Below are 16,808 nucleotides of genomic sequence, written 5' to 3' on the forward strand. Positions count from 1 at the left end.
CAGGGTTTCTCTGTGTAGCCCTGGATGTCTTGGAACTCACTCTGTAGACCACGCTGGCCTCAAACTCAGAAATCCGCCCACCTCTGCCCCCCAAGTGCTGGGATTAAAGGCATGCGCCACAACTGCCCCACTACATGTATTTTTATACACACATGAATGAGAGTTTATAAGGTATTTGTAAGTAAGCCACTCATGAGGCTACTAGTTCTAAAGTAAAATATTCAATTTTCTATGAGGAATAAAAACAACATAAATATGCAGAAAGATTCTGAAGAAGTTGGAAGAAAAGAAGAAGGGAACTGGTTTAAGGCAGCGCTGGTCAACAAAAAACACCTTTCAAGTGGTCAAGGAGACAACTTAGGAGGTAGACATACCTGCCCTCCAACTTTCCAACCTGACTTCAATTACCTGTATACACATTCTAAAAGGAGAACCAACTCCCAAAAGTTATCCTCTAGAGGCTGCATGGAGTGGCTCATGCCTTCAATCTCAGCACTTGGAAGGCAGGGGCAGTCTCTGAGTTCAAGGCCAGTTTGGTATATATTGTGAGTTCCAGAGTAGCAAGAGCTATGGTAAGACCTTGCCTTAAAATATTAGTAATAAGGACAATGCTTAGGACACTTTGTACCATAATCTCACATTATGTACTATAAGTTATATTAGTGGCCATGACTAAATATACTTTTAAAGAATTAACAAAGGAGGAACAATGGTCTCAGAAAGCTCAGTTCACTGGTGTAGGGAGATCACTGTGGAACACAGAAATTCGGCTCATACAGGCAGATTTCTGAGTTCAAGGCCTGCCTGGTCTACAGAGTGAGTTCCAGGACAGCCAAGGCTACACAGAGAAACCCTGTCTCAGGAAAAAGAAAAAAAAAAAAAAATCACCTCATGAGTGAGGAAACAAACAAGAGCCTGCCTGTACTAGCATTCTCCTTTGATTCCTTTTATTCTATTTAGAACCCAAGCCCACGCTGCTCATATTTTTAGGTGAGTACTGCTTCTTAGTTAATGGCAATCCTCTTTGGAACTGGCAGCCTGGTCTACATGGCAAGTTCTAGGCTACCCAGTGCTACATAGTGAGACCCAGTCTCAATAAGAGTCAAAGTTTGCCCTACACAAACACACCAAAGCCTGCACCAACACAAATACAATCTCAAACACAAAACTAAAAGGTAATAAAAAAATCTGTGATTCCTCATAAAATAAAAGAACCAGGTAACAGTGACTCATGCTTGAATTCAACTTGGCATGAGCATGAAACCCTTACTCAATACAAAATACCCACAACTGGACAAACACCTGTTAGGGTGACCCTACAGAAAATTACCTGTACTAATTTAAAACAACGCCCTAGGAGTGCCTTGATACTAAAATGGCACTTTCAGAAACATCATTTGTATTAAAATTATGAGAAACTTACAAAATCCTCAGCCTCAAACTGTCTGCGTTCTCTTTTGTCTTCTTTCCTCCCAGTTTCATTGTCAGGGATGTTGTTTTCATGTAGTCCTTGGCTTTTTCCAGAATGGAAAATACTGCTACGAGAACGGGAATTTCCACCATGGTATCCCCCTCGATGATTTATGTTTTCTGTACCATTTCTGCCATGAGTACGCCATCCATTTTTCTCTTTCCTCCCAAAATTACCTTTATTTGATAACAGTAATATAAATTCAAAGATAGTTACATTTAACAACTGAATAGCAATCAAACCATCCTAAAGATTATTTAAAAAAAAAAAATCAAGAGTTCTTATTCTTTAGAACATTACCTCCATTAGGACGTCCAATACCAGAATCAAAGCCATCTGAAGAATTGTGTCGTCGTCGATTCACATCATAACGATTTTCTGTCCATGAAAAATTTTCAGAATGCTTCTCAAAATTCAATGATGACTGTAAGAAATACAAATACATTTATTAAACCTAAATGTAACTTTAAAACCAGTTACACACTAACTTATTTCTAATAGTTTAAATGGTTAAGAATACATCCAGTTACTTCCAAGGTATTTGAAATATGTATGAAAATTAAGTCTTTTTTCTTCTACTTTACAGGGAAAAAAATGTACATTTTCCTGAAATTTTCAAGAAATACATCTATGGGTAGTGGTAGCGCATGCCTTTAATCCCAGCACTTGGGAGGCAGAGGCAGGCGGATTTCTGAGTTCGAGGCCAGCCTGGTCTACAGAGTGAGTTCCAGGGCAGGCAAGAGCTATACATAGAAACCCTGTCTCAAAAAAAAAACAAACAAAAAAAGAACTATATCTATTTTTCCAATAATAACAGCAATAGTAACAATAAAATACTCTAAGAAAAGCAAGTTAAAATGTGCTGATTTTTCTTGTAACGAAGTATAATATTCTGTACTACATTCTACTTGAAATAAACCTTTTCATTCTGTTTTATTCTACAGCAAGAGAAATTGTCAGCTAAGAGTGGTGGCACAAACCTTTAATCCCAGCAGAGACAGAGGCAGAAGCAGTTGGATCTTTGGGAGTTCAAGGCCTATAGAGCTAGTTCCAGGACAGCCATGGCTACACAAAGAAACCCTGTCTTGAAAAACCAAAACCAGGAGGGAAAAAAAAAGGAGGAGGAGAGGTAGAAGAGGAGAAATAAAAATTGTTGTCAAGTGTGAAACATTTTTAACTTTCCTAGACTCTTCATAAAGTAGAAAAAGGAGGAAAGAACACAGAAAACTTTTAACAAAAATTATTACTACAAAGGACAAGCTACTTTTAATTGTTACTTAACATACATATGACCAGCTACAGTGTACTTATGTATAATAATAAATAAATCTTTAAAAAAATACATAACGTGAATGATATATACACAACCAAAATTCTCAACTTTAAAAACTTGACATTAATAAATAGATTCATACATCATCAGAAATGTAAGCTAGGTATAGTAGTGTCTGCTTGTCTTTCCTCTCTTTTACCTTTTTCCCTTTTTCCTTTCCCTTTTTCCCTTTCCCCTTCTTTCTTTTTTCCTTTTCTTTCAAGACAAGATCTCAATATGTATCCGTAGTGGGCCAAGAAGCCTAAAAGATTAGGCTGGCCTTAAGATGAGGGACCTTGTTTTAAAAGATTCCTAGTCCGTCTCAAACATCCACACTCACCCACACCCATGGGAGGGGGAAGCAAGGTGGAGACCAGGGACTACAACCAGGGACTACACAGAAAGCTAAAAGATTTCAATAATGACATACCTCCCACAAGGGATAGAACATTTTAAAAATCTTAATTTACTTCCATTAATGAGTTATTTCCATTAACAAATTAAATGTCTACCTACAGAAAAATAAGAACAAATTAAAAAGTTGTGTATGAATCCCCATAATGAAACTCATTAACTATAACTTCACAAAAAGTTCATTTACATTTATATGCCTAAAGGAAATTTAATTGTTGGATTCTTCCTTTGTTTTTATTAGCACATATTAATTCTACATAATGATGGGTTTCATTATGGCTCTCTTACCCTTAAATTTTGATCACATTCATGCCCACCACTCTCATCGTCTCCTTCGCCTGCTGATCCCCCTTTTTACCTTTATGGTTTTGCTGTCATTGTTCTGGTGACTCTATGCATTTCATTAAGGTTGCTTAGAGTAGTGAGTGAGGGCTTTTTACAGCAGCATGGGTGTCTTAACAGTAAAGAAAACGGCTGCTGTATCAGCAACCACTGGCTACCTATACATTCCAGGGAAGGGGTGAGTGAGAACTTCTTGTGTCCTCCACTCCCCCCCAATTTCTAACACCAGGAGGGGAGGCAAAATCTTGTGTTTCACAATTGCTATGAATTCAAGAATGAGCAGCCAAGCCATGCATTAAAGAGTCACGCTCTATTGTCCAAGTTGGCCAGAATCTCCTGGTAAGCCTTATCTTATCCTTCAGATAGCAGGTGTATGGCAAACTCAGTTATATTCAACATTCTAATTAGGTCCTTTGCTTTAATGTGACCTTCCTACAGCTGAGAGCTGATTCTGTCAGACCCCACCTTGCCACATATAGCCACTCCTCTCTCCAACCTCCTGCTAATAGCCACACCTCTCTACAAGTTCCTGTTACGCCAGAAGTCCCGCCTCCAGAGACTGAAGATGAAGCTGCTGATTGGGCCAAGTTGCTGACGGACTTGGGGGAGGGGTTTTGTTTTATCTATCTGTTGGCATGTAACAAGAATTCATTAATGATGGCGGACTGAAAGCACACCATGTGTCGGTCTCAATTTTTTCAAGCCCCTTCCCGCATTTCCGGTACCCTTAATTTTTTCAGGTCCTGAATCCCATTCGTATGTGTGGCCGCAGGCAACTACACTTTAAAACAGTCTATTATGTAGCTCTGGATGTCCCAGAACTCAACCAGGCTGGCCTCAAATTCCCTGTCCCTCCGACCCACCTGCCCCTCTGCCCCTTGGAGTGCTGAGCCTTGCCCCTTCAAAAAGCTGGGGGGGGGTCTCTCTGTGAAAGGAGGAAAAAGCATTTTATCAAACTCAACATTACCTATTTGTGACTGTTTAGAAGCACCTTAACTAAAAGAAAAAAATTTGGCATGCTAGGATGAAAAGAGGAGCTGGTACAGCTAAATTAGGGATGTCCACTTTAAAGGACAAGACATTTAACATCACCAGTGACAGCTATGTGCTAGGAGTCACAGCTATTGTGTGAGACAATCAACCAGGGGACCAAAGAATCTGTAGACTCTTTACTGAGCCCACCCAAAATACAAGGCCTTAAATCATTTTATACCAGAGCCCATTCTAACCTGTGCCTAAAGTTTATTAGAACAGAAAAAAAAAAAAAAAAAAAAAAAAAAAAAAAACTATTGGACACTTAACCTATCATTAACAAAACGACAACAAAAGCACCTCAAAACTGGTGTGACAAGTGTCCATTAAGTAGGGTATTTGCATGTTGGAATCAAGGAATCAATGTCTTAACCCTTCTCTCCCTAGCTTCCCTCCATAGGCTCATCTAGATCCAACTTTTGGGTTTGTTTATATTGTGCAACAATAAATGCCTAATGTTAGGTTACTTTAAGGTGCCTTGGTAATCCAAGCCTATCTTGTCTGTTCAGAAAAAAACATCTCTACCATTTAACACTTTTCCACAGCTTGGTGAATTCTGGCCACCTCCTATTGCTGCTAGGAATGCTGATAGTAGCCTTAATTACATGTTGTACCAGACAAATTAAATTAATTTGGTTTCAGCAATTAATCAGCATTTGACAAAACTGGAACATCACATGAAAATTCAGGTTCAGCCAAGAATATATAAGGACTGATGAGCAGGTAGTTGGGAGAGGAAATCGACCACGTGCCCACCCTGTTCATTCCCATTCAATTTTTTTTTTAAGTGCTAAAAATGCCAATACCACTATTGATTTTCCCGTGGACCATTTCTTTTTCTTTTTCTTTTTTTTTTTGGTTTTTCGAGACAGGGTTTCTCTGTAGCCCTGGCTGTCCTGGAATTCACTCTGTAGACCAGGCTGGCCTCGAACTCAGAAATCCACCTGCCTCTGCCTCCCAAGTGCTGGGATTAAAGGCGTGAGCCACCACAGCCCGGCCCGTGGACCATTTCTTACAGTCATACTTGCATAAACAGACATCAAGTGGCAACCCCCTCTGAAACAAAGAATAAGGTTTTCTGTTTGCAGTTTTGATTTTTTAAAACAGGGTTTCTCTATGTATCCCTGGCTGTCCTGAACTTGTTTTGTAGACCAGGCTGGCCTCAAACTCAGAGAACTGCTTGTCTCTACCTCTCAAGTACTGGAATTGAAAGTATGCACTATCACCACCTGGCAAAAACAGGTTTACTATAAATGTAGATGATTCTATACACTAGATGCAAAAAGAAGCACCTTCCTAGGCCCCACCTTCCTGTTGTAAACCTCCAAAGACCTTAGGAAGCATGACAAACCAGTGCCTGCCTCATTCAGTTTTACTGTTCGCTAAGTCACCAGTCATATATTTGTCTTCTACCTAAGGATCTCTATGTCTCTGCTAAAATCCCAAAACAGTAGAAGGCATCTTTATTTGCTTGCAAAAAAGATACAATGCAAGACGTTTCAAAGTCTCCTGAAAAATTGCCAGTGTAGTAAAATACAAATAAGAAACAAAACTGTAAAAAGACAAAGAAAGTTGGTATTCGAGAATGACTGTCTATATAAAAAATTCAAGATGGACTACTATTGGTAGTAGAACACTTGCATCTGATAGGACCTGGATTCAATAGCCAGTTGCAATAAAGAAGAAAAACAATAACAGCACCAGCAATACCCACAACAAAGTATGGATTGTGCAAGAATGCTAGATAGATAGAAGACTAATATGAGATACAATATTACTACTAAAACCTTAACTTTAAAAAAAAAAAACAAAAAAACAAAAACTACTGGGGCTGGCGAGATGGCTCAGCGGGTAGGAGCACTGACTGCTCTTCCTCTTCCGAAGGTCCTGAGTTTGGAACCCAGCAACCACATGGTGACTCACAACCGCCCGTAATGAGATCTGACTCCCTCTTCTGGTGCGTCTAAAGACAGTTACAGTGAATTAAGCCAGAGCAATCAGGGCCGGCAGAGTTCCTTAGTTCAATTCCCAGCAGCCACACACATGATGGCTCATGGCCATCTGTACAGCTACAGTGTACTCATACATAAAATAAATCTTTAAAAAAACTACTTAAAATATACTAAGGTATTGTAATATATTTAGGGAAATTTATAACAAACAAGACCATACATATATGCTTCTGTATATATTTCTCCAACCAGAGTAAGAAAAGTAACTCAGAAAAAGTAAACACATCAACAGATAGGTCACAGAAACATAAGCCTAGTAATCCCAACAAGATGGGACATGGGCTGTGAAGAAGTAAATAGTAAGGTCATGTTGAGTATATATAATTGAGTATGCTCTAATTCCAAAAATAATATAAATGAGACAAAATGTTTAGGATATGACCTTGGAAATGACTCTATGCTTAAATATTTCATTAAAGCTTCTGTATAGTATTTTTCATAACATTAAAACAGGACTGGGGAGCTGGTGAGATGGCTCAGAGGTTAAGAGTACTGAATGCTCTTCCAAAGTTCCTGAGTTCAAATCCCAGCAATCACATAGTGGCTCACAACCATCCATAATGAGATCTGACACCCTCTTCTGGTGTGTCTGAAAACAGCTACAAGTGTACTTACATATAATAATAAATAAATCTTTAAAAAAAAAAAAACCAAACAGGACTGAGTATGTCAATTACTGACAGAACTGTATTAGCATGTACAAGATCATGGCCTCAAACTCCAGAACCACCTGACCAAAAGGACAATTTTTTTTTCCCCCTTTGAGACAGACTATATAGTCCTGGATGTCCAGGAACTCAACTCTGTAGACCAGGCTGTCTCTGTCTCCCAAGAAATAGGATTAAAGGCATGCTCAACCACAGCCTGGCCAAAAAAGGGGGTACAAATCTTAAAATGAGTTATCTACAGGAAGTTATGCAGCTCTAATACTTTAAGGGAAATTATTTCTCTTCTCCCAACCTGTATCCCTATTTACAAATGAGTCTCTATAAAAACATTAGACCTAAACATTGAAAAATAGCCTTTTTCAGCACCTGTTTTCTAAACAAAGAACTGTTTTTTAAAATAGACCATATTGTAGGACTCAAAGCAAGTCTTAACAAAGACTAAAGAACAAATGGGTCATTAATGAAAAGGAATTTTCTAATTCCTAGAACTAGGAACTGTGGATACAGCTCAGTTGGTAGAGTGTTTATCAACAGATTTTATCCCTAGCATACCAAAAATGGATACAATAAAGCATACGTAACAGTCCCAGCACACAGGAGGTGTTAAGGAATATTGCCAGAAATAAAAGTCATCTCTCAGCTAGAGTTTGAGGCTAGTCTGTTTTCAAAAACAAAAATGGTTTCTTCTATTTTCTCTGAGCACTACTATTCCTCAATAAAATTTATATAAACACACAAAAAAGTCTACATACTACGTTATATCCCACAAAGATACTTCAATTAACTATACTGAATTGATATCTGAATTTTGGGATTCCCTTACCCTACTAAAATGAAATTTAAAGGCATTTTCAATACAAGCCTGCTTACACTTTAAGTGTTAAAATAAAATAGTCTCACTATAACCACTGCTTTTTAACCATGGTCATGAAAGAACAAATAATCGGGCTGACCCAGTGTAATTGACCATATAAGGAGATTAAGACAGGGAGACTGTAAATTTGAAGTCAGCCTCAGATGCAAACCAAGCTGGGCTACTGAGTAAAATTGAAGCCACTCAGATACACAAAGATTTTGTATTTTAAAATAAATAAAATTTCAAAGTGGTAATGATAATCTTGATAGCCACATAAGAATACTAAAATACAAATATGCAGTTTCCACCTCTAGTAGAACTTCATCATAATGTGTTTTGTTTTAAATTTTCTACAACCAACATGCCTTTTGGCCTCCTTTCTTGCTTTCTGGACCTACAGGCCTTGAGCGCACTATACAAAGGGCCAGCCAGCAAGGTACAGCTCTAGCTCATCTACCCTTTTAACAATGCACTCCTGGGATCTTCTTTTTCTAACAGTTACTACTACGAAAGTTATAGTAACCTGTTCATGGAGATTGCTTATCTCTTCTATATTAAAGGTAACAGAAGTGATGGGGTCCCTCACTGACCTGGAACTCACCAATTAGGCTAGGCTGTCTCATTCTCCCCCAGTGCTGGAATTAAAAAGGCACAGACCAGATTTTCCAGGATGAAAATCAGGTACTCATACTCCACAGCAAGCCTTTTTACCTAGAGTATCTCCCCAGCCCAAAATGCTTTGGTTTTTGTTACTTTTTAAGATGGTCTCATCATATATCCCAAGCTGGCCTGGAGCAGAATTTGGTATACAGACCACACAGACCTCAATGCCACTATACCTTATTGAAATGTTACTTTTACTGCAGGCTAGACCCAGCTAGGCTAAATGGGTGAAGGTGCTTGCTGACAAGAAAATCGAGTGGGTCCTTGGTACCCATGTGGTATAAGACAACTCCACAAGGTAACTTTGGGGGGGGGGGGTCAGGGGGGTTCAAGACAGTGTTTCTCTATGTAGTCCTGGCTGTCCTCGAACTGAGAAATCCACCTGCCTCTGCCTCCCAAGTGCTGGGATTAAAGGCGTGCACCACCACCGCCCGGCTCCACAAGGTATCTTGACCTCCACGTGCACACTGTAAAAAGCAAACACAGAGAGAAGAGGGTGCAGGGGAGGGTCGTGAGGAGGGGGGTTGGGAGAGCAAGAGTGAGCACTGCTGTTAAGAGCACTTGCTGCTCTACCACAGAATCCACATAGTAGCTCACAATCATCTGTAATTCCAGTTCCAGAAGGAGAGACACCTTTTTTCCAGCCTCTGTGGACACCATGTATGTGCATGGTACACAAACACACATGCAGACTCATGTATACTAATACATATAAGATAAAACTGGGGAAAAAATATTAACAGATTCAGAAAAAAATTTAAAGCAACTGCTTACAGAAGAACAACCATCAAAGTATGTCCTAGTAAAAAGGCAACTGAAACTTGTTTTAATTAGATCTATATACAAAAACACTATGTAAAAAACCACCCTAAGGCACAGGCATAATGAGACACATGTACTTTATATTTTGACCACATGATGGAGCTAAAATACTACATCTCAGGCACACAGCCACAGTTATAACATTTATTTATACATCATTCCTAACAAAAATTGAGGACTATCATTATACTGAACTAAAGAACATGATAGTAATGTTTGTTCCACTTACTCAAGATTAAAAGCAGAGACACGATACAAACAAAAATCCAGTAGAGGAAACAAGCAGTTAATGACAAACAGAAATCTAAGATTATTGATAAGATGGAAAAAAAAAGCTGAGGTTATAATTAAAAAAAAGAAAAATCACTAGAGTGAAGAATGGTGGCACAAGCAGAGGCAGACAGATCTGAGTTCCAGGACAGCCAGAGATACAAAGACCTTGTCTCAAACACAAACAAACAAACAAACAAAAGAACACAAAGCAGAGAGAGAGAGAGAGAGAGAGAGAGAGAGAGAGAGAGCGCATAAGAGCAATATCTACATTACAACTCATAACTCAGTAGCAAAATTATAGTTATGAAGTAGCAGCAAAAATATTTTCATGGTTGGAGTCACCACAACATGAGGATCTGCACTAAAGGATTGCAAGCATTAGGAAGGCTGAGAACCACTGCTTTAGAGTAAGAGAAAAAAAATCTCAAATACTAACTACTTAAGAATTCAGACTGACACCGGGCAGTGGTGGCGCATGCCTTTAATCCCAGCACTTGGGAGGCAGAGGCAGGTAGATTTCTGAGTTCAAGGTCAGCCTGGTCTACAGAGTGAGTTCCAGGACAGCCAGGGCTACACAGAGAAACCCTGTCTTGAAAAACAGGAAAAAGAGAATTCAGACTGACAACCACCCACACTGATGACTACTCTTGAGAAGTAATGTAACATCTGGCTAGAAAAATCTAGAACTGAACTTGCGTTTCAAGAACCTATAAGCTCAGCTACTAGTGAGCTGAAACAGAAGAATCATCCAAGTTCAATACCTAGCTGAACACAGAATGTCTGAAACTAACCTGGGCAACTTGATGAGATTCTGTCCCAAAAAATAAAGAGCAACAGGCACTGTCACAACTATTTGAAGTTTGAGGAAGGTGGTTTAAAGTACAAAGGTCATACTCCACTACACAGATTCAGAGGTCAATATAGGCTACATAGCCGGGCAGTAGTGGCGCACGCCTTTAGTCCCATCACTTGGAAGGCGGATTTCTGAGTTCGAGGCCAGCCTGGTCTACAGAGTGAGTTCCAGGACAACCAGGGCTACAAACAGAAACCCTATCTCGAAAAAACAAACAAACAAACAAACAAAAAGGCTACATAAAACCCTACCTTTTAAAAAAAAGCTTAAATAAATAAGCAAACAAATAGTAAAGAGCACTAGCTCAGTGGCAGTGTTTGGTGCTTGCCTGGCATGGTTAGACCTTAAGTTTGGGATGGGGAGTTAGCTACACAGAACTTACACAGAATCAAAAATCTATCATCATGAATAACTCTACAGATTAGTGATACTCCCCATTCTAGAAAAGCACTAAGAGTTTACTGCACTATAACATTTCTCTGCCTTTACCCTGGGTTATTAATGTTTAAATAATAAGGCTTACAAACTTTAATGGCAATGTTACTTTCCAAATAGCTTTTGGCGATATGCTTTATGTTAGCTATAAGTCTTTTTACAAATAGAATAAGCCTTACATTACCTTACACAAAATGACAAAAGAAAAGAGAAGGGTAATCAAGAAACCCATGTGTACAAACTCCAAAATAGGCCTTGGGAGATGGGTTGCCTATAAAGTAGACGGGTATAGGCAACTAGGGTTATGAGAAAAGGCTAGCATGGAGAGATGGCTCAGTGGTTAAGAGCACTGACTGCTCATCCAGAGGTCCTGAGTTCAATTCCCAGCAACCACATGGTGGCTCACAACCAAACATAATGAGATCTGATGCCCTTTTCTGGTACATCTGAAGACAGCTACAATGTACTTAGATATAATAACAAATAAATCTTTTTTAAAAAGGCTAGCACAGATTGTATTAACTATGCATGGAGAAATAAGCCCAAAAATAGTTAACAAAATTAATCTAGGTTGGATATGATGGAACATATATAATCATATATAGCAAGCACTTGGGAAGTAAAGACAGTAGGATAAAAAAAATACTTGAGAGCTTGGGTTAAGAAATTATTTTTCTACTAATCCTAACCCCTCCCTAGCCCTAACAGTGGTAGTGGCACATCTTAAATTCCAGTACTTGAGAGGCAGAGGCTGAGGCAGGTGGATCTCTTGGAGGCCAGTTTGATCTACAGAGAATTCCAGGACAGCCAAGGCTGTACAGAGAAACTTGAAAAAAAAAAAAAAAAAAGACTCAGGTAATATCACTTGCCTTTAATCCCAGTAACAGGGAGGCAGAGGCAGAGGCAGGTGAATCTCTGTCTGAGGTCAGCCTGCTCTACATAGTGAGCAAAAATCTTGTCTTGGGGTGGGGGGAATGAAATTTTTAAAATAAATGACTCTCCACTAAGTCCTCTTCCCTAACAATTTCAAGTCTTTTTGTTAATAGTCTTACAGTCTACAAAATGAAATTTTAATCATTTTTCTCTAATTCGAAAATGAATCCTATGTCAAAAACAGAGAATAAAAAATCTAGATTCGCCAGGCAGTGGTGGCACATGCCTTTAATCCCAGCACTTGGGAGGCAGAGGCAGGCAGATTTCTGAATTCAAGGCCAGTCTGGTCTGCAGAGTGAGTTCCAGGATAGCCAGGGCTATACAGAGAAACCCTGTCTCAAAAAACCAAAAAAAAAAAAAAAAAAAAAAAAAAAAAAAAAAAAAAGTCTAGATTCTATTCCAGTTCCACACTAATTATGTAAAAAGGAATGTGCAACTTAACACTCCAAAGAAACTTGTACATGACAGTGAGCTTAGATGATCACTAAGATTCATCTTCAAACTAAATTTTATTGTCTAGGGAAATAGCTCAACACCATTTTAAAGGAACAAATTTCCAAACTAAAAATCATTCTGAGTTATTTTTAATAAAACTTTTATAAAAACTACCAGTATACTAAAAGTATTAGATGGCTACCTGACCATAGTAAAGGCTCAGATTAACAAGCAAGCATGCAATCAAGACTGGATGGATTCTTCTACAATACAAAGAAATGAAGTAGAAGATAGCTATTTAAGATGGACTGTTTCTAGAAAGGAGTAATCTGTCCAATCTAGGATCTAGACTAATTTGAAAATACTTTTCTTCCTTTGTGGGAATTAAAGAGGGCATTTTAGAATAAGATAGCTGTTATTAAACTAGGTAAAATATGGTACCCTTTAACTTTAAATCTAGAGTAGAAACAAGTTTTTAAATTTGATCTCTACTATGAGTGTGTTTATAGTACATGAAATATTTTTGGTCTCTGTCCCTGTACCTTGTTACAAACCTCCTAAAAGCTGTAGAAATCCCCAGGTGATAAGACTATTTTTTTCTTACTCATAATGAGTTCTTTTAACTACTCCAGAGTATATGCTAATATAATTACTGTGGGCCTACAGGCAGCCTGGAAAAGTTTTTGAAAGGATTTTCCCAATAATTCATCCTATTCATCTATATCCTTTATAAGGCTAACAAAGCAAGTACTTCCTGAGTTCTGTGAAGCATGCTAAGAAGTTCACGAAAACAGATTTACAGGGCTTCTGGTTTGTGATACCCATTTAGTCAGAGGGGATATGGTGGCCTAGACCAGAAATTTCACCTGAAGGAAGAAGCATGACTGAAAACACAAAGCCATCCTGGCCTCACTCAATAAGTCAATCAAACAAACAACATTTAAAGATACCACTAACAAGTCAGCTGACTCTCAACCTCTGTAACTCAATCATAATTATACTGTAGGCTATCCAATTGGTGACCACTAAAAATTGCCTAGTGTATAAGAAGAAAAATCTGGTCAGAGATGTTTTTGTATTACAAGTAGAAAGGAACAAAATGTGTTCTTCCCCACTCTCGTTAACACAAAGAGGAAAGGAGAAGAGAGAACAAGACAAAGAAGAACAACAAAAAGTGGTCATGGTGTGTGCCTGTAATCCCTGAACTTGGTCGGTTTTGGTAGGTTGATTCCTAATATTCTGAAGAACTTACCCTATTTTGAAAAGATATGCCACTTCCAATGCCAGTTAAGTCTTGAATGTTAATAAACATAATTCATACCATGAACTATGGCATGGCCATTCTTATTATCAATTAGTATGTCTTAAGTGTTTCTCTCTTCATTTGCTATGTGTCTTCAGGAAAATTTTAGAGACTTCACATGTTTATTTTGTTTTTACCAATTTCCCCACTGATTGTTTTATGATATGTAGCACTTGAGCCACCACCTACTTTCTGGTCCCCCTATAACTGTAGACAAGGATTCTGTCCAAACTGTAAGAGGTTATATTCCAAGTGAGTAGTCATGAAACCAGGGTCCTTTTCCTCTGCCCAACCCCATTCACAACTGAAAGTTCTATCAATTTCCGATTTTTCAGGCCAAGAATATTGAGATCCAAATTTCTCTTAGTTCACTACCTAAAAAATAGATTACAATGGCAAAAAGCAGTATTCAAAGGAACTCTTCAAAACACAGCATGAGGAAGTTTAAGCCTAATAGTACCCTCAGAAACAACAGAGATTTGGGCTAATCTTAACAAACAGCAATAAGCTAAACCAATAAACCAGATAACAGAGAGAACCAGGCAAACAACTAAGAAGAGACTTCCTTCTGAGGTCAGAAAAAACTTCAAAGACTGGCCTCAAAAACCACCCTTTATCTAATTAAACTGAGTCAGAACAAGGAGCAATTTATGCCCTAGGGCATTGTTGAAAACACAGCAACCAACCAGCAATTAATGGAGCCTAGCAGGAGTTGTGATATCAAATGAGGCAGACAGCTTTACAGGAAAATCAGTATGCAATACAGAAGCCCTATTTTTTTTTCATTACAGAATGTCTGTGCCCATGTCCTTTACTCTGGAACACAATCTTTTTTTCATGTCTGTTGATAACAGAGGTCAGTAAATAAAATTCAAGGAACAAGAAGTAGGAATAAATCTAAAACATAATATTCATGATACTATGATCAAATTAAATATTTGGCAAATACTCTGCAAACTTTTAAGGTATACCATGTATGCTAAGGTATCATTACTACTTAGCAGAAAAGCAATACAAATTATTTTTAAAAAGTAAGATAAGTTCAAAGTTATCAAAATTAAAATATATAGACTTGAAACACTACAAAAGCCACCTTGAACAAAGATAGGACACAGAAACTGTTTTCACTTTTCTCCTTATATTGTAACTTAAACCCAGGCCTTGTACAGGTGAGGAAAATACTCTCACCACTGAGCCACACTCCACTCCACCCCAAGTCTTCACATTTTGATAACATTTATGTACAACATGAACAAAATAGAAGCAGACAGAAAGGCAGAGATGCAGGGAAGAAAAGGTACCTTTGTTGATGATGGAGGAGTAGGAAAATTAAGCCAGGCTGGAGCAAAGTCATGCTGCGCCATTTAGGTCCAGTCTCTCCAACTCAGTGAAACAAGGCTTTCAACACCTCATGGCAAGTCCCTGTCACATAAAAATGGAAAAAAATTAGATCTGTAATTTCTGGCCAAAAGAATATACTAATGTTGTATCTCCCTGAAATTACAATTGGCTGGACATGGTGGCACATGCCTTTAAAACACAGCACTCAAAGCCAGCCTAATCTATATAGCAAACTCCAGAACAGCTGTGGCTACATAGTGAAAGATCCTGTCTCAAAAGACAAGAAAAAAAAACTAAATTACAATGACCAAATTGTAAGATTCCATTTGCAATTGCTAAATCATAATAGGAGGCCATTGTTTTGAACTAAGTTCCTGAAGTAGACTCCAACAGACCAAACTAAAGTAAAAATGAAGTTTCCCAGCCAAGCAGGGGTGATACACACACCTTTGACCCAAACAATCTAGTCCTCAGGAGGCAGATACAGTCAGATCTCTCTCGAGTTCGAGGCCTACCCAGTCTATACAGCAAATGCCAGGGCAGCCAGGGCTACAGAGAAACACTGTCAAGAGGAAAAAAAATAAAGTTTCCCATACTAAAATTCCACATCACCAATCTGAACGTTACTTGTTGCCACACACACCCGACAGCCCCCAAAGAGGGAAGAGAGGTAATAGCCAACTTTCTAAACAGACCAGTTTCAAAACACCCTATTATTGAAGTTCCTCTCTAATTTCATCCTTGCCCAAAAAAGGTAACCTGACTTTAACCAATTAGTTATCTATTATTACTGTCTCCCTGATCTAACTTTTTCTTCTGTTTCCTTCTTCATCTCACATATCTACAAAGCCTACTTATAGCCCATCTAGACATGTCCTTTGTCTATAGAAAAAGGTTTCCCAATTTCTGAAAGAGCAAATAAGGCCCAATAAGATCTTTAAGTGTGTAAATTTCTCTCTTCAAATAATGTAGTTATCAGTTGCAGCTGAGTGTGGTGGCTCACACCTTTAATCCCAGTACTCAGGAAACAGGCAGATCTCTGAGTTTGAGGCTAGCCTAGTCTACATAGTGAGTTCCAGTATAGCTAAGACTAAACAGAAGCCATCTAGAAAGGAGAAAAAAAAAAACAGTCCCTTGTACATTAGTTATGAATTTAAGATTGTACAACCACTATTCATTTGGCAATCCTTCAAAAGGTTAAACACATAATTATCCTACTGTCCACAATACCTTTATTAGGTATAATCAAAGAACTGAACATCATATTTAGCAAACCAATGTTTGCAGCAGCACTTAGTAATTGTCAAAAGGTAGAATCTCAAATTTCCATGAACAGATAAAAGAATAAGCAAAATGTGACACACAATGAAATGTTAAGCATTAAAAACTTAAATACGGGGATATGGCATGAGAATGAACAAGCTAACTAGCCAAGTGGCAGTGGTGGTGCACACCTTGATAATCCCAGAATTTAGGAGGCAGAAGCAGGCAGATCTCTGATTTCAAAGCCAGCCTCATTTACAGAGAAGGTTCCAGGACAAGAGGTACATAGACAAACTGTCTTTTAAAAAAACAAATTACATATAAAATAACAAATATACTAACTAGAAAAAAGGCAAACACAAATTAAAAAAAAAAAAAAA

The 16,808-nt window shown here is 38.3% G+C and overlaps 1 protein-coding gene across 10 annotated transcripts in view; it reads right to left on the minus strand.

Annotated features, from left to right (window-relative positions):
• Nucleotides 1-16,808, minus strand: part of Gpbp1 (GC-rich promoter binding protein 1) — a 64,124-nt gene that overhangs the window by 29,240 nt on the left and 18,076 nt on the right. For 5 of the 10 annotated variants that reach the window (XM_031360558.1, XM_031360559.1, XM_031360555.1 and 2 more), the window contains exons 3-5: nucleotides 15,126-15,246; nucleotides 1,772-1,895; nucleotides 1,424-1,647 (exon numbers count right to left, since the gene is read on the minus strand). In XM_031360558.1, coding sequence (XP_031216418.1) covers nucleotides 1,424-1,647; nucleotides 1,772-1,895; nucleotides 15,126-15,188 — 411 coding nt within the window. In that variant the 5' untranslated portion in view covers nucleotides 15,189-15,246. The remainder of the gene's footprint in view (nucleotides 1-1,423; nucleotides 1,648-1,771; nucleotides 1,896-15,125; nucleotides 15,247-16,808) is intronic. The other 5 variants (XM_031360562.1, XM_031360560.1, XM_031360564.1 and 2 more) reach the window with 3 other exon arrangements.

Source organism: Mastomys coucha, unplaced genomic scaffold (genome assembly GCF_008632895.1).
Source record: "Mastomys coucha isolate ucsf_1 unplaced genomic scaffold, UCSF_Mcou_1 pScaffold8, whole genome shotgun sequence".
Lineage (NCBI taxonomy): Eukaryota > Metazoa > Chordata > Mammalia > Rodentia > Muridae > Mastomys > Mastomys coucha.